At 41.8% G+C, this 23,721-nt stretch overlaps 1 protein-coding gene across 11 annotated transcripts in view; it reads right to left on the bottom strand.

The window, feature by feature from the left end:
- KIZ (kizuna centrosomal protein) overlaps nucleotides 1-23,601 on the bottom strand; it is a 61,990-nt gene extending 38,389 nt beyond the window's left edge. The window contains exons 1-8 of one of the 11 annotated variants that reach the window (XM_083519304.1): nucleotides 23,390-23,601; nucleotides 19,839-19,874; nucleotides 14,058-14,120; nucleotides 13,089-13,251; nucleotides 11,872-11,961; nucleotides 7,553-8,180; nucleotides 6,168-6,399; nucleotides 1,816-1,950 (exon numbers count right to left, since the gene is read on the bottom strand). In XM_083519304.1, coding sequence (XP_083375430.1) covers nucleotides 1,816-1,950; nucleotides 6,168-6,399; nucleotides 7,553-8,180; nucleotides 11,872-11,961; nucleotides 13,089-13,251; nucleotides 14,058-14,089 — 1,280 coding nt within the window. In that variant the 5' untranslated portion in view covers nucleotides 14,090-14,120; nucleotides 19,839-19,874; nucleotides 23,390-23,601. Of the gene's footprint in view, nucleotides 1-1,815; nucleotides 1,951-6,167; nucleotides 6,412-7,552; nucleotides 8,181-11,871; nucleotides 11,962-13,088; nucleotides 13,252-14,057; nucleotides 14,202-19,838; nucleotides 19,875-23,371 lie in introns of all 11 variants that reach the window. The other 10 variants (XM_083519297.1, XM_083519303.1, XR_014529605.1 and 7 more) reach the window with 10 other exon arrangements.
- Between the last annotated feature and the right edge of the window lie 120 nt (nucleotides 23,602-23,721).

The raw sequence follows: 23,721 nt of genomic DNA, 5'->3' as shown, positions 1-23,721 counted from the left end.
GAAAGCTCATGGAGACTATGTTGCTGTTATTGCTCAGAGGAGCGCATCTTCAATCCTTAATTTTTTTTAAAACAAGAGGTGGCCACTATATACCTGTAGCACTCAAATTATTTGAAGCCAAGCCAATAGCACAACTTCTCTATGGTGCCCGGCTGGGCCCCTTCTCCAATTTTGTACCACTAGAAGAGAGTTTGGATTTGATATCCCGCTTTATCACTACCCTAAGGAGTCTCAAGGGACGCGGGTGGCGCTGTGGGTAAAACCTCAGTGCCTAGGGCTTGCCGATCGCATGGTCGGCGGTTTGAATCCCCGCGGCGGGGTGAGCTCCCGTCTTTCGGTCCCAGCTCCTGCCCACCTAGCAGTTCAAAAGCACCCTTAAGTGCAAGTAGATAAATAGGTACCGCTTTATAGCGGGAAGGTAAACGGCGTTTCCGTGTGCTGCGCTGGTGCCGGCTCGCCAGAGCAGCTTCGTCACGCTGGCCACGTGACCCTGAAGTGTCTGCGGACAGCGCTGGCCCCCGGTCTCTTAAGTGAGATGGGCGCACAACCCTAGAGTCGGACATGACTGGCCCGTACGGGCAGGGGTACCTTTAAGGAGTCTCAAAGCGGCTCACAATCTCCTTTCTCTTCCTCCCCCACAACAAACACTCTGAGGTTCAGTGGGGCTGAGAGACTTCAGAGAAGTGTGACAAGCCCAAGTTCACCCAGCAGCTGCATGTGGAGGAGCGGGGACGCGAACCCAGTTCACCAGATTACGAGTCCACTGCTCTTAACCACTACACCACACTGGCTCTCACTACACTAGAACCTGTACAATCCAAATTTCTAAGATCAGTCCTTCAAGTCCCAAAATGTGTCTTTAATGTCACTCTGAAACTAGACAAGCTTCACAAAAGTGGAGGCTAGAGTGTGGGTGACTATACTCAACTATTGGCTCAGATTATCTCTATTTCCCCTTGGCCTTGCCCCACCAACTATGAGTGATGATTTTCAATCCACATGGAAACAGGCAGCGGCAACTAAAATCTCATCCCTGGGCTTCTCTCCAGGTCTTCTACTCAGCATGGGATATGATCAGGCCAAACCACTCATTAAGCAATGTGTAGCAGACACACAGCCAATTGGATCTAGCCAGTACCCCAACTTTTATTGCCAATGAATCCATCAGATACTCTGCCTCCCCCATGGCATATCTAACTAAAGTCCCTAAGCATCGGAGGGCCTTTACCCTGGCACGATGTCACGCCAGGAAGATTGCTTGCTCCGAGAGACAATGCCCCTGTAATTCTGGACAAACAGAAACAATAGAGCATGTGCTTCTCCAGTGCCTGTATTACAGAGACATTCGTATTAGCCTCATCTACCCACTCATCTCCCCATAAGTACCCAGGGTGCACAGGGCAATTCTATACCTCCCTGCTGCTTTCAGGTATCAACCCTGCTACAACATACAAGTTTCCAGGTTCTGCATAGCAGTGCTCAAAATTTGTCGAATGATGACCTGTGCCACAAACTAGATTTAATGAACACTCATATTGGAGTGCTTTGTAAATTGATAGCCATAGTCTTTTGTATACTAACCTTGTATGCTCTTCCACAGCCAATTAATGCTCCTAACCCTTCTTTTAGCTTCTTATAGTTTTAATATATATACCTTCTGTTTTAATAATTTCAGCTTTCCAAAACGTTTTACAGATTTTTAAATGATTGTACCCCGCCCTACTTATGCTGGTCTATGACCGTAATAAAGATTTGATTTGATACATAGACAAACACTATTACTTTCTCTCAATTAAAAGAAAATAATATTTGAACCTTATAAGGGTCTCCAGCTCTACTGTATTCACAGCTTTCCTCTGGTATAACATCAGGTGTTCCTGATCTGCTGTGGCCACAAACTGTTCTATGAATGTCAAGACATGAGCAAATCCTTCAAATGTCAAAGATTTTCTGCAGAAATAAACAAATGCTATTACAACCTATTAAAATATTCACATATAAAACCAAAATGGGCACACAACTGTAAATGGGGAGGGAGTCATATTTGCTTATTCATGTGTATGACGTATTTGCATATAAAGAAGAAGGTGGGATCTTCCACTTAAAATCAGGTGAATCTTCCTCCTCCTCCTTTGGTATAATAAAACAGAACAGTCTCCATTTCCCACTTTATAGATGAATGGGGTGTACACAAATCTGTCATATCCAATTTTTCACATAAATAAAAAGATTTTGAAAACTTCATGAAACAATACGAACACTTTAAAAAATAATAATTACAATATGCACTGTGTGCTCATGGTAATGAATGTGTTGTATAAAATGACAATGGGATAACTTATTCTATCTTCCATATATTCATATTTTTGAATGGAGCTAGCACTTTTGATAAAGAGCAGGAAAGTTGGAATGGATCACTTCATTTCGAGCACACACCCCCAATCTTCTACAGAACCTTTAGATTCATGTGTGCATGAGGACTGGCCCAGCTCTTGTTTCTAAACTATAGGGCATTATCATGTTGTGAGCTTCCAGCCCATGAAGCAGAGCACAGGCAGAGACGCAGTGTCAAGATGTCATCATACACACTGGGTATCCCCACCTAAGAACATAAGGCAGCCATACTGGATCAGACCAAAAGTTGATCTAAGGCAGGATCCTGTTTTCCTAGTAGGCAACAAAATGCCTGTGGGGCGCCCACAAACAGGACCTAGATATTAAAGCAGTCTTCCTGAACCTTGAGATGATTTGGACTACAATTCTGACAGCAAACACTGTCCTGATTTTATTATTAGAAATTGTGACCCTTTTAGAATATTAGAAGTGTAGAGTTGGAAGGGACCCCAAGGGTCATCTAGCCCAACCCCCTGCAATGTAGGAATCTCAATTAAAGCATGCATGGCAGATGGCCATCCAACCTCTGCTTCAAAACCTCCAAGGAAGGAGACGATCTCCCAAGGTCAAACAGCTCGAATAGTTTTTCCTGAGGTTTAAGTCAGAATCTCCTTTCTTGTATCTTGAAGCCATTGATTCGAGTCCTAACCTCCAGAGCTATAATACATTAGTGTATTGCTTTGTCTTCTTTAAAAATAGAAAACTTACCTCATGTTCAGATCAGGCACTGAATACGTCTCAAATGTAAGTTTTAACAATGAGGCAGTGAGCTGCAAATGATAGCTCAAACAACTTAGCATTTAGCCCTTTCTAATTTAACAGTACCCAAGCATGATTGTATTTTTATAAACCTTACACCTATATAAATGGACAAAGCTAGTGGTTCCCTACAGGTATAAAATATTACTGGAGAGATTGGAGTAAGTGATACCTCTATAATGATGCAAATTGAAGTTTAAGCTTTTTAACAATGGGGAATTGCTAATCCTTTTACAGAGGTGTAAATAGCTATTCAGGTTTTTATTTCAGACTGCCTGTTTTGTTTCCACATTCAACAGCAGAACTCCACAAAGCAAAACACACAGCTAGCCTATAAACTGTTCAACAACAGCAGCAGCAACATTCATTAGCCTTATCAAGGTTTTTGAAAAATCTATAACTTTAATATATATTGCAAAATACACACACGAAATTGTAAAATATTCTCCCAAATTGCTAAACTCTACTGCAATGCAATTCCACAACAGTGACTAAGAACAGTGGAAAATGAAGATGGTGTGGGAGTGACGTTTTCAAGTTTAGACTTAACACACATTGAGGCAGTGAGAACACACAGGCAGTTCAACAGGGCTTTTCATTGCACTGAAGTCTTACAAAATCTCTATTTCAGCTAGCTCGCTCCCTATTGTGCTCCTCCCTCTGGGTGGTCTTTCCAGGGTGCCACTTGAAGGGAATACATTAATAAAAAGGAGGGGAAGGAAGGGACACATAAATAAAGAAAAGCAAAATGGATGACATGATGCAGCAGGCTATGGATCAGGGGTCAGCAAACAAGGGGTCTTTCTCTTTTACAGGTTGCTTCCTGGAAACAGTCTGATTAAGCTGACAGCTTGAATTATGTGTTACATTTTGTAATGCACAATCCATCTGTGCTAAGTCCTCTTGAATGCAGCTGAAGCAGCACAAGCAAAAGGTCTCTGCCTTGTTCCTTCTTAAACATGAGCTTGAAATACTCATTATCTTCCTAAGTGCTAAATCCGAGAGGCTGAAGTTTTTAAGGCTCTAAATGAAGCACAGGTTAGTTATGGGAACTGGCAAAGGGCTGGACAAGACTTTCATTTAAGAGTTTGACAATACTGACATGTAGCAAATTTCACAACTCCCTGAACTATCAAATTTCTTTCTGATTTCTTATGGTGGATATGTGGAGACCTTAAGTATCAATAATAGAAACAGATTGATAACTACCAGAAGGCACTATTTAGACATCTTGTAGGAAGCTCAGAGCACAAAACTTCAATTTGTGATTGGGGGAGGTTGGAAATCTGGATGTACTGTTATGTACTAAAACAAATGGTGAAACATAAAAGAAATGTGCTGTGAATAAAGCTTAAAATCATTTTATTTATTTTTGGGGGAAGGGGAGCTAGTCTAGGTCTAAAATACAAAGTGAATCCATTATCTGTAGCAACATACCACTTCAACTGAACACAGAATCTTCACTTACAATAAAGGCTGATTATGTCGTTTTCTTCACAAAGAGGTTATTTTCAAATAAGGTACAAAATTATGCTATGTGTAAAGATGACTAATTACATTTACCATATATTTCCATGTATTGGACGCCCCCATGTATAGGACGCCCCCTATTTTTGGGGACCCCAAATTAAGAAAATGGGAGGAAAATGCTCTGACTTGTTGAAATTTTAGGAGGGGAGGATTGCCCAGAGGCTAACAACCCCACGCGTCTAACAGGCCGCCTATCAGCTGTTCCTTTGCCGGCAATCGCTGAGCTTTTGGGCGGGTGCAGATATGAGCTGGGGGGGGGGGAAGAGTGGTGAAGCTTTTTTCCCCAATTACTTTTACCACTTCTCACCTTTCCCGTGGAGCCTGCGTACAGTATTCTGCTTGCCTCCTCCCACTCTGCCCGCCCTACAGCTGGGAGGGAGGCTGTAGGAAGTCCGTTTTTGCCATGTGGTGTCTTCGTGCGGCTCCATTTGTGTGTGGACGGAGCAACGTTACCAGGGGCGCCGACTTATAAAAAATATTGGGGGAGCCCGCGAAAGCTTATGAATAATAAATAAGCTCATGAATATGCAGATAAAGTGGCGCCGCCTCCTCGTGAGCGAATAGGGGAGAGCGTGCTGCGCCTATTAATCAGCTCCGAAGGAAATTGGGTGGAGCTTTTGCTCGGGAGGGAGGGCAGGAGGCATGCAGCCCGACCCTGTGCATTTTGGGCTGGGGGAGGGGCGGCGGTGGCGCTCTGCTGGAGGGGCGCCCGAGATTATTGGGGGGGCGGAGCCCCCCCAAACGAATTTTTGAGGGGGCTCGGGCCCCCTCAGGCCCCATGGAGTCGGCGCCTATGAACGTTACACAGGAGGAGCGCAAGGCGCGATGTTTTATTGATGTTAAAGGTGCAGACGGAGAATATTACTTCAATCGCCATGCTCCTCCTGTGCAACGTTGCGCTGCCCGCGCACAAATAGAACTGCACAAAGACTATGATGCATCACAAATACCAGTGGAAATTCCTCAGTTTCAGCGCTTAGTCAGAAAATGAGCATTTCTGGTTACTTAAGAAGAAACAAGACAGAGTTCAGACAGTTATATTGTGGTAACACTTGCAGGGGGACTAGGCAGGATGGAAAAGGCATGTAGAGTGACCAGAACTAAGCAAGAAAGCTTGCAGCTACTTGGAGACCCAAACCAAAAGGAGAGAATCTGTCTGTTGCCCAGAAAAGGGTAACATAATAGTTTCAGCCACATCTCTGCAACCTTGAATGACTTGCCACAAGGGGCAGTGAAACAACAGATCACTTTCTCTCAATAGTACCATGTTTGCTGGAAGCGTAAAACTGTGACATCAAGCACAGTTTTATTGCTGGAAGTGAACAAGGTTTAGGGGGAGGTTAAACAGCTTGAGGATCAGTGAGAAAGAAGGCAAAGTGGCAAAAAATGATGCCGTGCACACCTGCGCTAAAATATCATTAGAAAAAAAGTTCCAAATGGTGTTTCGACTGAAAGGAATGAAGAAATCAATGGCCTGGTTTTACCTTATTGTGAGACTAGCAGATGAGCCTCCACTTGAGCTATAATGACATAATGCTTGTGAGCATGGATGCTCTTCCTCATTATATGGTGTGCTGCAGCCTAAATCCTGTAGTTTTAATGGTTTCCCTTCTTCATCCTCTTCACTGAAAGAAACAGTAAGGTCACTACTTCCACCTGAACTTTCACCTTCTTTCTCCTGTGCATTTTTGTCCAGCATCAGACTATCCTCAGGAACTGTAACAGAAACTTAACATTAAAAATAATTACAAATAAAAATAAATTGCAATGAAAATATTAATTCAAATTTGATAATAGTTGGATATATCTTTCAGTTAAAAATGCATCCCCAAACATAGGTCATAACTGGCTACTTTAAAAATGTTAAATCCTGTGTTTTCAAAAAAGAAAAGGTTGAAAGCAATATATAGTAAAATACATAAATATACTGTAATGTCAAAGCCATTCAAAATCTTCATCACCAAGTACAAAAGTAAATGATAAAAACAAACCATCTCACAGTCTAAAGAAGAAAGTTTTAGAAATATATACAATTTTTAAAAACTGTACTGAAAAACTCAATCAATGGAAAAGTAGAGACCAAAGGAGATTGTCTTCTGTTTGTCTGCTGGAGTCAATTCCACCAGCATATTTCACCAATGATTAGTTTTCCTATAGAACAATTGAATAAGACCACAAGGCCTCTTGTATACTTCTTATGTTAGCCGCTTTGAGTTTTTCTTTCAAAAAAGATAGGCTATAAATATGAACAAATAACGAGGAATACGTATTCAGAATTGAAGCTAGATATCTCTACCACAGAAACTAATGAAGAAGAAACTACAATCAAGAACCTACAGAGAGAGAGAGAAATCAGTTATAGCACTGAAAAGTTCAATGAAAATCCAATTTAAAAATCATGGAATAAGCAGACAGACAAAAACAAGTCTGACTCCATTCCTGAACAGCAAGATCAACAGTAGTGGAACTGGGTGTTTAGAGAGGCCAGGTAACTGTGTACTCCTGCTGAATGCCCCTTGAAAGGACTGTAAAGTTAAATTCTTTTCCACTACAGTACCGTGTTCCTCAGAAAGTAATGAAGACAACAGGACAAATATTTCCATTCAAGAACATGAAAGAGATCTAGAAAGCTGCACCCAAAAAGTAAATAAAGGACATAGGTCTCTTGCATGGACTCTCACTATAGTAGCTCAGGCAGTAAACAAAACGTAATGCAAGCAATAGATAGCCCTCAATGTGTCCCTGCCATTGTTAGTATATAAAAAATGCAGTTCCTTTGCATCTGCAGATAATGCAGTGATGGATACCATTGTAAAAATCCAACTAGGCAGGAGGAGAGCTATTTCCATTACACACATCATCACTATACCTGGGAATTTTGCTCTCGAGTGCTCATTTCCAGAAACAAGCTGCTCAGGGCGACACACCAATAAGATCGGCCGTTTAGATCCTTGTTCATTTCGTACTGAGTACTCATGTGTCAGTATTTCTTCCAACGATTTGCAGGAACTGTCACTTTTTAAATCGGTGGTTCTGTTCTCTGGACTTAATCTTCCATGTAACAGGGAGTTAAGTTCAGGAGACATTTTGCTTTCCACAAAATTACTACTGCAATTATTTGTCTTGCTTTCTACTGTTAAACAGCAAGTTCTTTCATTCTCATATGATACACTGGATGTGACTGGCGTTTCCTTGCCCATCAGCAGATATGTCTTTCCATCTATTTTGTCAGACTTATTTGAGCGCTGTAGATCACTATTAGTTCGTACTACACAGCTGTCTGTCACATAACTGCTCTGTGATGGTTGTCTATGTGAATGTGGGTCAGAAATTGAAAAGCTCTTTGTGAGCTCAGAAGATTTCGGTGGCACACTGAAATCTTCAACGCTTGAGACAGCTGACATTTGGCGTCCCATAAAGATTGTTGCTGTATGATACAGTCCCCTTGACATGGCTGTCCTGCTGTTCATTCCTGTCTGTCTTACTTCTGGCACCATCTGAAAAACACAGTTTGAAACCAGAGTAATTTTTGTTGTTGCGGATGGGGATTTTAAAATGAACAAGGTGTTATCCATTTAAAATATATGCGCACACCTGCAAGGCTCTCTTATAGGCACAATCAAACCAGATGGTCTCTTATGTAAACCCCGCTGAAATGAGTTGGAGAGCACAAGAATTGTGAATTGTATCCCAGTGAATTGTATCCCACTCTTTTCTAAATGCAAGTACTGTGTACAGTTCTACACATTGCCAAGTACTTTGAATCTTGGATCTTCTGCATGCAAAGTGGCTGCTCTACCATTTGGCTGACAGTTTTGACCATATTCTCAACTGTGTTACAAATAGTTAATTGGTCACACTAAAGTAAGAAGGAACAGTGGGAGAAGGTGACAGAATATCAGAAAACTTGCATTTGTATATGCAGGTTTCTCTCTCTCTCCCCCCAAACATGTAAGCTGGCAATCACCTGCTCACCAGGAACAAGCATTAACTATTTCCAAGTGAGAACCAGATAGACAAAGTCAAGTATGTAAGTGTGGTGGTTATGGGCAGAGAAAACTAGAACCAACTGCAGGCATAGGGCTCTCTGAATCTTTTTGAACCAAAGTTGTTGTGTCTTTCAGCACATTCAGTAGATTCTGAAGTAGAGGCTTTGAGGTCAGGACAAAGGACTTATGGGCACAACTAGTTAATTCAACTGAAATAAACAGAATCTATACAGTTCTATTCATTTCAATAGGACCTATGCAGAACTTCCAGTGAATTATACCCACCATCTACCACTATACAGAAGATAACTACAGTACTGGCAGATATCTAGATGTTCCCTAGTTCTGAGTCACAAAGGCAATCAAGTAATACATGGCCTTCTGCAACATTCTGAAACCAAGGTTCTGCTTTCAGGTTTACTACTGGGAGGATGGCCCTGCACAATTTAATTTATATGAAAATGCACAAGATGGCATAATCCACCAACCCATGGCCCAATGGCTACTAAGAAGTCCATCAAGGCCCTTCCGGTAAGCAGTCCATCAAAAGGATAAGCAAAGATAGTATGATTCCCAGCCCACTGGCTAGAGGACTGTCAGCTGTAGAGAGTTGACATCACCCTCACAGCACATGCTCCATGTGAACTGTCAGTTGTTCTCTGGGTTGCTCTGGCTATTTTGAGATTGTGTGTGGAATTAATAGGGGAAATGCTGATGATTTTACTTCCCCACATCTTTTAAAAAGTTGTATTATTTGTAAGAATTTTCCAGTTAACTTGCAACCTCTGGCACCCCTAGAAAAATTGCTCCTGGGAATCAGGGATTCTCCAGAATAGGGAAATGCAGCTTGGAAGTGGAATCACCAACTCTCTATCTGCAGTCCAATGCATGTGTGAAGGCTCCTTCCACTTGCACATGGGCCACTTCTATATAGACACATCACTGCTGTTCCTTGTCATTTTTGTGCTGCTGGAATTTTTTTAATGGATTTGATACTCTTAACTCTGAGTATATATTGGGCCCTCTTAGGGGTTATGTTTGTTTTCTGTTTTCATTAATATTTAGTGGCTGCCTTTAGTTCCTTTGGAGAAATAGGTGGGACAGAATTTTTAAAAATAAAATAAATGAACACCTTATGACTGCAGTACTATAGTGCCCCATATTATAAACTGTTGTTATAGTTGCCTGTTTATTTTTTAATTTACTTCCAGAAGGTAAGTAAAGAAATGAAGAGGTACCCATTGCAATAAATTATGACATGGGATACTAAAGTACCATGGTATTATAAGGGTTCTAGTAGTTCTGATATACAGATATTTATGTAAGTAGGGCTGCAATGAAATATAGATTTATTTAAGATCAAAAACTTCAAGGACGAATATTTTAAAAACAACACAGGAAAATTAGTATTTCAGAACTCTATCACTATCGCTTCCTAAATATCTGAACATTGTAGAAGGCATACTTATATAGGTCAAGGCTGGTGAGGCTCATTGCTCCATGTATATTTTAAGAAGGGCCTAAATTCAAGGTTTTTCCACCTTTTTAATCTACTGTGAAGGAAAAACATCTATAAACTCAGATTAACGTCTGCTAACGCAATGAAGAAAGAAAAATGAAAACCTTCCTGATACTATTAAACACACACACACACAAAAACACAAAATAGTGTTGCCTCTGTTTCTTTCCTGATAAGAGTCTTAAATACCAAACAGTTAAATGCATAATAACATTTACTGGCAGCAAGACAGCCTGCTTAGCTGATACATAAAGCAGGTAAAAGGAGAAAAAGTTAATTTCTTGGCTGAATGATTCCATCGGTAGCTATAGGGCAAACTAGAAAGTCTTTTAGCAAAGTAGCAGTTGATTCTTCTATCAATCTGCAGCACACATACTCTTCCAAGGAATGCATTAAATATGAAAATCATATCCTGTTATCATCTGTTTCCAGCTTTCAGCCCAGTAAGCTTTCCTTAATGAATGCTGTAGCCTAAGGGACAAGCATGCTGTTGGCTTTTCTGAATAATGGAGTGATGCTACCCATTTTGGCTTATTACAATATCGACTAGCTGAGGGGGTTTCACACATAGTCACAAGTGACTACTCTTGCCAGCATGCTCCAAGTTATTACAAGATGTTTTTAGACATTTCATCTAAAAGAGCTTTCCTGCTTTTAGGGAAGAAAAACAGCTCTGGTCTTGAACTGTATCATTTATATGGAGATAGGAGGAGGGATTAGAAGGCTGCACTACTGCAGATATATAGCAGAATATATTTGAGTATTTCTCGTCAGGCTTTGTCTGTGACTGTTGTTGTTGTTTTTCTTCTTTTTTGGCATCTTTTGGAAGGGAAAAGTCAAAATGTACAAAATTATAAATGGTAATTTTGGGGGGCTTAAATTTAAATATTTGGCATACATGGTGTGTGTGTGTGATAGTATTTTTAAATTTCACAATGAACATTTGTTTCTTTTCCAGCACTATGGCACGATTTAAACTGCATGGCGGAAGTAATTACACAAGAGGTTTGCAAAATATATTTTTTACCTGAATAAAATAAAAGCCTCTAACAGCTCCCCAATTAATAGACTACAGATCTGTTCCAGCCAGAGCTACTTCCCAGTCCCATTGATTTCAGAGGGAGAGACTTAAACATGCCTTTTTAACTCCACTATTGAAATGAATTTAGATCACAACCCAGCTACACTGATGGCTCGTGGGGCCAGTATTTGGTTGGTGCATAGCTGCCTCTCTGCCAGCGTCTGTGGAAAGGAGTGCCACCAGCTGGGTGGCTCTGCCGCAACAGAGGCCTCAGCATCACCCAGTTGGTAGCCAGCAAAATAGCTTTCAAACAGGATAGGGCAGTGTTCCCCAACCTTGGGTCTCCATCTGTTTTCGGACTACAATTCCCATCATCCTTGACCACTGGTCTTGCTAGCGAGGGATGGGGAACACTGGGGTAGGGTACTGGTGGCTTTGGACTTGCTGGAGTCAAAGCACAGAAAACGCATTCGGGGGAAAAATTCTTTTCAATGGCTCCCCTTGCCTTCTGCTCTGGTCACACAAGGAGGCAGTGCTTGGGATGCAGTGATGGGTCCATTGCTCTGCTCCGTCCCACTTGTCCCCAGTCCCAGTTTGGATTGCTTTGTCCAAAGTGTTTAGCTCTGGTTAGATATACCTTTTAGAATATTTTTACTTACCTGGTGTTTCATAACATCACTCTTATTGCTTTTTGAAATATTTTTTCTCTCAGGAATCTGCTCTCTCTTTAATCCTCCTTCATACTCTGCCTAATATATAAAAAAGGCATCATAAATTAAGATTCAGGCTGTGATCCAGCCAAACCTAAGTATGCTCTACTGATTTCATTGAGGAAAGGTAAAACATATAGTTTTCCACTGCAATCAGATTGTAATAAATATACAGTAGGCAGTGAAACAAATATTAAACATATATATTAAGCATTCTGAACAGAATTCTCAAAACATTACTTATTTACCCTAGCAGTTTACCTGGTTAAAGTTTTAATGTAGTTGAAACATTTTATCTATTTACTGTTGTATTTGTCTGATTATAAACTGCACCAATATGAAATCTGAACTAGATGAAAGGCATGTTTTAAAATGTAAAACCTTTACGTATGACACTTCATTCAATTCGAAATACAAATGAACTGACAATGCATTTGAACACGTTGCAATATTACTGTATTATCTTGTAATTCATTTTGTAACATTTGTTGTTATACTATCTTTGTAGTCTACCATGGATACACAACTCATATGTCACAAGAGTTCTGTGTTCCAGGTGGTATATATGGAAAAAGCTAGTATTGCACAGATTGTATGGCAAAAAGAAAATAATGGTAACTCTGATAGCAAAATAAATCCCAACAAAAAGTGAGTGCTGATGGAAGAGAAACCAAAATGGAATGGTAATGTGGTTAACTCCAAAACAAGCTCTGTCAAACAAGCTTCTCATAAAGACCACAACAGGGTCAGCATCCACTGCAGCTATTCCAGAATGCTTCAATAGCCAGTAAAAATAAAAATCACATACTACTCAAGAAAAAGCAACATCATAAGAAATTGTAATAAAATGCTGGGAGGTGTTTCCTCTATTCTTTTGGATCCAGTTACATGGGTCAGGGAACCAAAACACCATATATTTAGCAAATAGGAACATGAGCACAGAGCCTCAATAGTATATAAAGAGTATTCAAGGTTCTCTGCACCCTCAACCCTCCCTCATTTCCACTTTGGTTCACCGCTTTACTTATACAGCAGGTCTGCATTTTTCACACAGCAAGCAATTTATTCTAAAAAAGGTTTTAGGGCTGATTTATATCAAAGTGTGGGTACACCCAATCTGTTTTCATCAAAATCATTTATAGTTATTAAAGTACAGTATATAATACCTTCAGCCTCTGAAGGCACTCTGATCTTGAAGCAAACTTCTGAATTTGAGCTTCAATGCAATCAAATTCCTTCAACAAGTCTTGGTTTCGGAGCAAAGACTTTTTCTGACGCTCACATATTTCTTCTAGGTATTTTTTTAACTTCCTGTATTTCATTTTAGTTCTACACAAGGAGTGGGAAACAAAAAGAAAAACAGTTCCATGTTGTGTATATGAGCTGATTCTTGGAAGAGAAATAGTTACCTAGGATTCTGACAGGAATCCTGCCAAAAGCCATCATTCATAGAAAAATCCACGAGGGAAGAATTCCAATACGATATTTACATTTTGCTCCTTTTCATTTTAAACACTCATATCAATTTCCTCAACAAAATGTTCAAAGCTACAATTATGAAATTAAAGTTCCTATTTTAAAAGTAAGGGAATGATCCACTTCAAGTGGAGTGCCCAGAGGATTTATAAAGGGCTCAGTACAACCCTTTCCCTTCCATTCCCCTTTCCCTTCCATGTACTCATGTGCATGGGAAGTGCAAGCTGCCTTTACAGAGACTGAGAGATCCATGTATGCCTTCCATAGCCCCATGTAGTCCTCCATCTCTGTGCCATTCAAATTCTGCTGCTCCAGGAAACAAGTACAGCGGTACCTCGGGTTAAGAACATTCTGGAAGTCCGTTCTTAAACCAAGGCGTGCTTTCCCATAGAAAGTAATGGAAAACGGATTAATCCGTTCCAATGAAAAGCAACCCCTAAAACAGCAAGAAGACATGAAATTTACTATCTAACAAGGCCATTGATTCGTAAAATGAAAGCAATAGACCAGGCTGCAATCTACTACCCAGTATAAAAACCCTTACTGCAGCTCCCTTAGCAGAGGCATGATATCGTGTCAATGCTATGTAGTCACAGTTCCATTAAAATAAATTATCAATAAAAAATAAAACAATGCAACATCTGCTTAAGCAGACTTACGTGCGGGTATCACATGTGGTGTATTCAAGCATTTTTCTTTCCAACTCCAACCTCTTTGTTTCACTAAAAGTACAGAGTGATGAAGTTATTGTACAAATGGTACACTACAAATAAATTAAAAACATGTTGAGGGTGTCTCCCCATCTGCTGTCATGGTTAATAGCAGTAAATATAAACTTATCAAATAAAACCCACCTCAACACTTATCTTAGGACAAACACTTTTAAACAAGTATTTCACTGTTCTTAGATGTGAAGATTGGCACTAGTAGATTCCTGACAACCTTATAGAACGCAGCTTTCTATAAGCCTGAAAAATCTACCTCCCTTGAAGGTTTCTGTGAAGCAATTGGTTCAATTGCTTCTTTAATCTTTTATATGGATGTATTTTCTTCGATATATTCAACAATGGTGCTGTCAGCTTATTTAAAGGTGACCCTTCCCCAAACATCTCAAAGAAATCATACAGTAATCTATTAGAGCAATTCTGCCCATAAATTATATCCGATATGTAGGAACAGCATCACTCAAAAAAAAACCTGCATTGGCAAACTATAACGTTATGTTAGTGGAAAAATACTAAACCCATCTAGTAATACCCTTGCCCCAATTAGAAGCCACTGGCAAGATAACTTTTATATCATCAAGACAGCCAGCAAAAGAGGAGAACTGGGGAGAGTTTGGCGCATCATTAGGGATAAACAGGCCATTGCTAGAATCCTAGTTCAATCAGTGATCCTGCTGTCCCCTCCCAACACAGGTGCAATGTTACACCTGCAAAAGAGATGACATAAGTTTAAGTATTCTCATTAGAGTAAATGCAGAGTCCTGAATTACCTTCCACCCTTCCTCTTTGCCACCATAGCTACAAAAGGTAGGATTTCAACGAACCCTGCAGCCAATCACAGCACACCACAAGGTTATAAAACCACCCATGGAACTTAAATGCAATACAAAGGCACACAACATAGAGCTACAAATCTCTGCTCCCATATCTAGTGTGCTATGAGCACATAGTGAGGGCTCTGATAATGGGAACTTCAGTGATGTGGCTTTTTGCACGCTCAACAGCTAGGGAGAACAAAAAGAAAGGACGGGAAGATTAATTTAAAAAAACCTACCACCCAGTTTCATATCTCCCATTCTTAGGTATCTGGGATCATGCAGTCATGTTGCCATGGCAGCTGGGATGCAAACCCATCTTCTCTCATGAGAAGCCAAGAAACTCTCATGAGATTGTACTGGTTGCAGCATTATATATGGCAAGTGTGGGCAGGATGCTAAGGAGGCAGCTTAGGTCCCAATGCTGGGAGATAAGACTGAGCAGGAGGAAGAAATGACATGTTAACATTCTCTTCTCCATTTCTGAGGCCAAGGGAAGAAAACTCCCAGAGGATAGTAATAATAATAATAATAATAATAATAATAATTATTATTATTATTTATTTATACCCCGCCCATCTGGCTGGGTTTCCCCAGCCACTCTGGGTGGCTTCCAACTGATTAAAAACAGTACAGCATCAAACATTAAAAACTTCCCTAAAGATAGTCACTATTTAACTCATTTATCTATATTTAAAAGGGTATGTTAAACATGACAATTCCATAACTTTACAACCATTCCTCAGGAATGATTATATAATGCACATGAACATATTTAGAGAGACAGTATTTATAAATTCTAAAATAAATCCAAACCAAATGTCAACTTCTTCCTCATTGACTGTGCAGGTCAAACAAAAACCAAAGCTAAAATGCTTATAAAATCTCAGACTGCAAGTGAAAGCACAAACGAAACTAAAATGGTGATCAGTTTTGATTTTACTTGCAGCAAACACAAGGACTCTGGAAGAGCCTACTCTGGGTCAATGTTGGGATTATACACACATGAAGACAATGGCTGCCTGAAGTACCTTGCATGAAAGGCACAGAAAGGAAGAGCTCCCAAAGTGGGAGACTCGGAGAAGAAAAGAAAGCTCCTGGGTGAGAGCTGGCAAGGTCTATCTCCTCCTGTGTGAGACAAGGGTTAAGGTCTACCTTGGAGAGGGGACTTTTCATTTTTTCCCCTCTTTCTTTCTTTTCATTTAGTTTGTTTCTTGTATTGTATTATGAAAACGCTTAAGTATTTTTTGTATGAGTAAATATTACAGACGGTATGTAGAAATATTTAATGGCATGTCAAAAGTTTCCTGGGTATTTTTTAAAAAACAGCAAAATAAACATGCTAAATCAGATCAATCTCCAGGCTTCAGAAAACGTTCCAATGGAAACTGAAAGTTTTTCATCACAAATTAGCCTAATTTGTAAAGGAACTTTTTCCAGAAAACTCACATCTGTACATTCTGGGCCAACTGTAGCTTCTGAAGATACTTCAAAAGGTAGCTCCATATATACAACTCTTTCTTCACTAAGATTAGGCTGGCACCACCTGTAATGGGTTTTAGGCACCAGCGGGTGGCACTGTGGGTTAAACCACAGAGCCTAGGACTTGCCAATCAGAAGGTCCGCGGTTCGAATCCCCGCGACGGGGTGAGCTCCCGTTGCTCAGTTCCTGCTCCTGCCAACCTAGCAGTTCAAAAGCATGTCAAAGTGCAAATAGATAAATAGGGAAGGTAAACGGTGTTTCCGTGCGCTGCTCTGGTTCGCCAGAAGCGGCTTAGTCCTGCTGGCCACAGGACCCGGAAGCTGTATGCCAGCTCCCTCGGCCCATAAAGCGAGATGAGCGCTGCAACCCCAGAGTTGTCCGCAAGGAGTCCCTTTACCTTTAAGCCTTCTCTTGAAGCTGGCCCATATATTACTCCTCTGGATTTATGCAAACATAAATGTAGTATGTTTTCTGTATTTATTTGTTTTATTTTGTATTAGTTTCACATTTTCTATACCAGATATATTTATACGGTTGTGCAGCATAAAAAGATGAATGAATAAAGAAATAACGCATATTACTGTAATCCAATCTTGTAACTAAAGCCACGTGTTACCATAGCCAGGTCTGATTTCCTCAGGAATTAGCCCAGCGGTGTTCCAATCTAAACTGGACAAAGCGACCCCATCATTCAGATGTAAAGCTCCTAAACTACAAAGCTGATTTTTCAAGGGGAATAAAATTCCATCCAAAACTGGATCTCAATTCCAGAGTTCCCCTCCCACCTGAGGAGGAACATATCTCTCACATGTGGATTCAGCTTCCCAGCCTACTATCATCTCCAGACACTGGTTCAGAACCCCAAAAGTTTCCTAAGTATAAGAGCAGCTTGTCATATTGATCACAGCATACTTCAAACCTTGACTGACCTCTCCACGTTTATGTTTATGTTTATGTTAAGTAACACGGGGAGAGACTCAATCCAAGCGACACCATACACCAACAGCTTACTCTCCTATTCCAGTAGCTTATTCTCTTTTTATTCCACCCCAACTAATCAACTCAGCATTAAGAAGCATAAATTGGAAGCAGTGAGAAGATGAAGATAACTGGCCTCTTAGCAGATACTGGTAATCAACAAATGAAGAGGGTTGTGGGGTGGCTGGGCTGAAAGGGGCAGGGCAAGATGCCTTATGAGGAACGGCTAAGGGAGCTGGGCATGTTTAGCCTGGAGAAGAGGAGGTTAAGGGGTGATATGATAGCCATGTTCAAATATATAAAAGGATGTCACATCGAGGAGGGAGAAAGGTTGTTTTCTGCTGCTCCAGAGAAGCGGACACGGAGCAATGGATCCAAACTACAGTGGTGCCTCGCAAGACGAAAAGAATCTGTTCTGTGATTCTCTTCGTCTAGCGGTTTTTTCGTCTTGCGAAGCAAGCCCATTGAAGGATTAGCGGATTAGCGCTATTAGCGGCTTTTAGCGGCTTATCTGCTGATCGGATCAGCTGATAAGCGGCTTAGCGGCTTAGAAAAGGGGGGGGAGGGGAAAAAACCAGCAGGAACTCGCAAGACATTGTCGTCTTGCGAAGCAAGCCCATAGGAAATTCGTTTTGCGAAGCACCTCCAAAACGGAAAACTCTTTCGTCTAGCGAGTTTTCTGTCTTGCGAGGCATTCGTCTTGCGGGGCACCACTGTACAAGAAAGAAGATTCCACCTAAACATTAGGAAGAACTTCCTGACAGTAAGAGCTGTTTGACAGTGGAATTTGCTGCCAAGGAGTGTGGTGGAGTCTCCTTCTTTGGAGGTCTTTAAGCAGAGGCTTGATGGTGTTTCCTGCTTGGCAGGGGGTTGGACTCGATGGCCCTTGTGGTCTCTTCCAACTCTATGATTCTATGATTCTATGATTCTAAGATGAAACATACCCTGTGGCACGAATGGATTGAACAGTTATATCAGCTTATTTATCAGATTGGTCAAGGTGCCAGTCAGACTGACTAGAAGCCAGTCTGCAGTATTTCAGATACATGGCCATGAGTGTATGGCCACACCATACATCCATACCATACCATACCAAACCAATCACCTTTAAAGCACATAGTTCCCTTCCGCAGAATCATGGGAACTGTAAGTTGTTAAGAATGCTGGGAATTGTAGCTCAGGATTTGGGGGGGCAGGGGGCGGAGCTATGTGCTTTAAATGTATGGTGTCAATATGACCTAAGTCGTATTGCCACTGAGCACAAACAGGAAAAAGAGACACTGTCCCTAACAGCAACTAATAAACAAAAAAAGTAAGTAAAGGCTATATTATAAGTTACCCATATAACTATATTTAAAACATTAATAACATATTTCAAAATCACCGAAACAATAAAAGCAAGTTGTACAAAGACTCTCTGTTCAAGAGCTAAAATTTCAAAGCCAATAGTTTTCTAAGCCTACTGCTGTTAAAGCCCTCAACATTGGAATCACTATAGACTAAAATCCAAATTGCCAAAGCATTCTGACCTTATGGAATTCTCCAGTAGCCTGGATGCAAATTATAGCAATCTGACTCCTCCAGCATTCTCAAAGGGTTCAGGTTTGCAGTCATTCACAATGGCACTTAGATAAGAAGCTTTATAAAGGATATATGTAAAACTTTATATGGCAGATCTTTTTATCCTTGAACTCTCTAGATACACACGGATCTGGCAGCCCCTATTCAGGTAATCTTAATTTGTGTCTGTAGCAGGACGGAGGGTCCACATGTTGAACAGGAAGGTCTGCGACTGAGCGGGGCGGGGTGGGGTAAGCAAGTTGGGCTGAACACAATTGCAATGCTCCCCACAATCAGGAACCCTGCAATTGCCTCTCTGCCCTTGCACAAATTTAAGAATACATGAACAGGACTACAATTTATGTGATTAAGTGTACATTCTTGAAATCTCCATCTTTCACATTTATACCACCTTTGTATGCTTTCTTGTTAACTGTAAGATGATCTATTAGTAAATATTACTGTCAATTGGTAATAAGTTTAAGAAATTATTCATTTTAAAACTTTACCTTTCAAAAGGAGAGTCTATGGACAACTTTTTTGCTATTTAGAAGTATCATTTGATTTAAATAAATGTATATATGTATGCATGGATATTGTATCATAATGCTGTAGTCCAGATGTATTTTTCACATCTGCTGCTGGGCATGTATAAGCTCTCAATGACATTCCACAAACATTAGCCCTGACTGGCACAGCAGGACTGTAGGATCAGTCTGTCAATCACAAAGTGAAGAATACAGAGACCCATAATTTTTAACCTGATTGTTGATCTCTCCTACTTCAAGAGTGGAATTTCCATCTCCCAGTAATAGGCAAGAAATTACATTATTACATTGCTCAATGAAAGCATTTTAATTTTCCTTATGAGTAACCTACCTGCTTTATCTCCCCATTCATGGTGCCTGTTTGACCCTGTTAAGAATAAATTCAGTCACAGTTGATATGCATTTGCTATATTCCCATTTGCTGCAATGACAGAATGAAGTGAATCTCTTCTGACTCCCCCCCCTTATTTTCTAATTAATTTTTAAACATACTGTACTCTTATATGAAATAAGTTTCATATGCAGTAATGTATACGCTCAAGTGCTCATCCTCCATGCACTTAACTGCTAGTCACCTTGAGGCAGACCTAGCTAAGTTTGGACACGTGCCCATAGAATCTGTGTGAATGGGTCAATCTGAGCTTAGCGCCAAAGACAGGGAAGGATATAGAATCATAGAATCATAGAGTTGGAAGAGACCACAAGGGCCATCGAGTCCAACCCCCTGCCAAGCAGGAAACACCATCAGAGCACTCCTGACATATGGTTGTCAAGCCTCTGCTTATAGACCTCCAAAGAGTGGTTCAAGTCTCACTAATGTCTTCCTGGGAAAGGAAGGGGCAAGGAAGTAGGAACAATGCAACCACTTCAGTAAGACTTGAACGTGCCCAGGATGGATGGTATGAAATATATACCAGTAGTTGGATGGTATAAGATTACCCAGGTACACTGAGGAGTTTATTCTGGTGAGTATGGTATCTCCTGGATGTTGCTGATGGAAATTTGGAGTATGTTTAACAGGAGATTTACAGCACAGAAGAAATCTTTTGCCTACTCAGAAGAAAGCTCCAGGTAAACTGGCAACCAAGTCTAGATGCAAGTTTAAAACCGTCCCTTTAACAGAATTTTCTTGCAGTTTTTACTGTTAGACAATGGCAGTGACTTCAATACAAGAGCATTATTTAAGAATAGGATATTAAGAACCTCAATATTCTATAACTGTATCTATCCACTTAGATATTAATATTCAACCTTCTTTGACATGAATCTGACGACCTAGGTCAACAAACAGGAATCATCAAAATGGTTAAGAAAAAATTGTATTACTATATTTTTAAACACATGTGCCAATATCATGCCAGTTCAATAATTACACTTCAGCCAGCTGCACTATTGTAGTGAGGGGGTCAGACCGCCTCAGCGGCATGGGGGGGCACTGGATGAACCGGACTCGAAGCTCCCTCACACAGCACCAACCAGCTGACCTTCAGTCTTTTCATCTGAGGAGAGTTGCTACTCCCCCTCCGCCAGAGCGACTGAAGCCACTCAGGCAGTGGCGCAGCAGTGCACTCCTTTCCTGCCCAGCCTGCCTGGCTCTGCCATCTGCATCACAGCTGCTGCTCACTTTGCTGCAAGAGGTAATGGTCCTTGGCTTGGAAAAGCTCCATTCTGGGGCAAGTAGGAAAGCATGCTGAGGGAGGGAGATGGTGCAGGTGAGTGAGGGGAGGGCTGTGAGGGGCAGGGGCTGCGCCTTGCTTCAGCCTGCCGCCAGGTTTACTGGGCACAGCAAAAGGATCTGCCTCACTTTTCATGCCATGACCGCAAACGTTGAGCGAGCCCTTCAGGTGGCGGCTAAATTCCAAGAAGAGTGATGGAAGCACATGCACACCCAGCGCAACACATCCGCCGCCTCAGGCAGTGCCTGCCTCCTTCGGCTGTTGCCACCCCTGTCAGGGCTCCACAAAAGCTGGGCAGGTTCCGGCAAACAAGAGGGAGAGGGAGAGCACCACTAGGTATGTGACTCCTGCCACCAGGCCCTTCTTTGAAGTTGTTTTATCCTGGAGATAAGCTGAAACCTGAGAGGCTGCGGCAACAGAGACAGCCATCCAGGCTCCTCCAGAAAAATAAACAAAAGGAAGGTGGCAGGGATATACATGCAGAGAGAGAGGGGGAGACACCAGCAATATGCAATAGAATGCTATCCATTATATTTTATCTGCACAATTAGAATGAATTTCAGGAACCAAAAGGTTTTATAGAAAAATACACCTTTTGAGCTGTCTGGCCCAAAATGGCAGCTAGGTATTCCATTTTTGCAACTATAACCCTGGTTTAAGAAGCCATTTGGTGCCTAGCTCATATATCTGAGTTTCTAACACTGGTAGGAAACTTTTTCACATGGTGGTGCATTCAAAAATATGACTCTCACACCTGGAGTGCTTCAGTCCAGAATTCTATCACTTTATTCCATCTCATTCAGCATAATGTATAGAACAGCTCCAAGACCTAGCCACCATAACACAGGTAAGCACACGCACACGCACCCCAGAATGAGATGGCAGAATCAGTAAGTGTAAGACTTAACCTGGTGAGCTTCTACTTTTGAGCACTCCAGAAAACACACAAAAATTGCTACACGTTAAAAAAAACACAACTCCCCTGCACACCAGACTGTAAGACAGCCATATATATATGTGCAAGTTTTCTGCTTCCAGGGAGGATTGTTTGGGCATCAGGATCAGGACATTAAAATGCATATGCAGACACCCAGGGACACTATTATTAGGCCAACTAGGCTGCTGCCTACAGAAGAGACCTCAGAGGGCCACAGTTTCATACAATTTGCTGTTGCTATATCTTATACATTCCTGATAATATTTTACTTTTATTTTATATTTTGAACGCAGTTTCTTGAAGCTCAGGCTTAAAAAAACTTACAATGTTGTGGGCTTGGCAACTATGCCAATTGCACATGCCCAAGCACTAGCACTTGACCTGAAGGAAAACTTGTAAAGAGAAAATGAGATGTTGATGTGCCAGGAAATGAAACTTCTGAGAGACTTAAACTTTAACACTGCAATCTGCAAGCTTATTCAAAATGATTTGTGGATGCAAGCATTTTCTTTTGTATTTGAGAAAGGCGATAAAATACAGTTGCATTACTTAGTTTTGCCATTTAAAAGAGCTGTTTAAAGTTTTGCGGCTTTTTGTTTTTCCTGCAAAGCATCTGTTTTTGAAAACTGAAGCTAGCAATTTTATTTTGGGGGGGAAGTGTGCATGCAAGTAGCTAGCTTTGCCTATGGCACAAAACAGCCTGGCCCCAGCGCTTTTGTAGCCTCTGTACACTCTGTCCTCCTACAAGCCCCTTTGCCTTGTGGCAGCTGCCACGGGACATTGCGCAGGAAAACACATTTGAACAGTTGATATTTAAATAAAGTATTGGCATAGCCAGAGGGGCAGCTGCCTGCCCCCCATCAATAAATAAAAATACTTAACTAAATGTAGAAATTGTAGAACTATTTAGACATACTGTATTTTTCTGAGCACTTGGGCTGAAAAGAAAGTAATTTAAAAGAACGGTCGCTGAGACATTTCATTGCCACACAGAGGGGGGCGACAGGTGGGCGTCCGGCTCCCGCTAAAATAAAGCCCGGCTGCGCCCAGGAAGTAAAGTCTTTAAATAAAAAGGTCACGCGCGAGTCTAGCGGGAGTCAAACTCCGCCCCTTCGGCCCCAACATCCCCGACAGGAGCCGCCGCGCCGCCTCCGCGGAGCCCGGGACCCTCGCGCAGCCCGCCCTCAGCCGCCCCGGCGCCCGGCAACGGGCAAGGCGGCTCCGCCCGAGGGAGCTCCGGACTGGACTCACGGGGGGGGGAGACCTCACCTGTCCCGGAGACTCTCCCGAAGGCGGCGGAGCTGCCCTCCGCAAGCGGCCGCGGGAGGGCCGGGCGCCCCACGGAGGCTGCCAGCCATGGGGCGAGCGCGGCAAAGGGGCCTGTCAGGCGCGCTTGTTTGGGGGCGTCTCCTGCGAGACGAGGCCGCGCTCCCGAGGTGCACCGCGGCTAGCCCCGCCTCCTCCCGCAGCCAGCCAGTCGCCGGCCGGGCCGGGAGGGAGGCCCCGCCCCTTCTCTCCCTTCGGATTGCGGGCGGGGGGGGGAGGGGCGTCCCGGCTGGTCCTGACTCGCAAGGAAGCCCGGCAGGGCCGCGCGGGCGCTG

The sequence above is a fragment of the Podarcis liolepis genome (assembly GCF_965112155.1).
Source record: "Podarcis liolepis genome assembly, chromosome: 8".
Lineage (NCBI taxonomy): Eukaryota > Metazoa > Chordata > Lepidosauria > Squamata > Lacertidae > Podarcis > Podarcis liolepis.
This window is presented reverse-complemented; position numbering and strand designations above follow the sequence as displayed.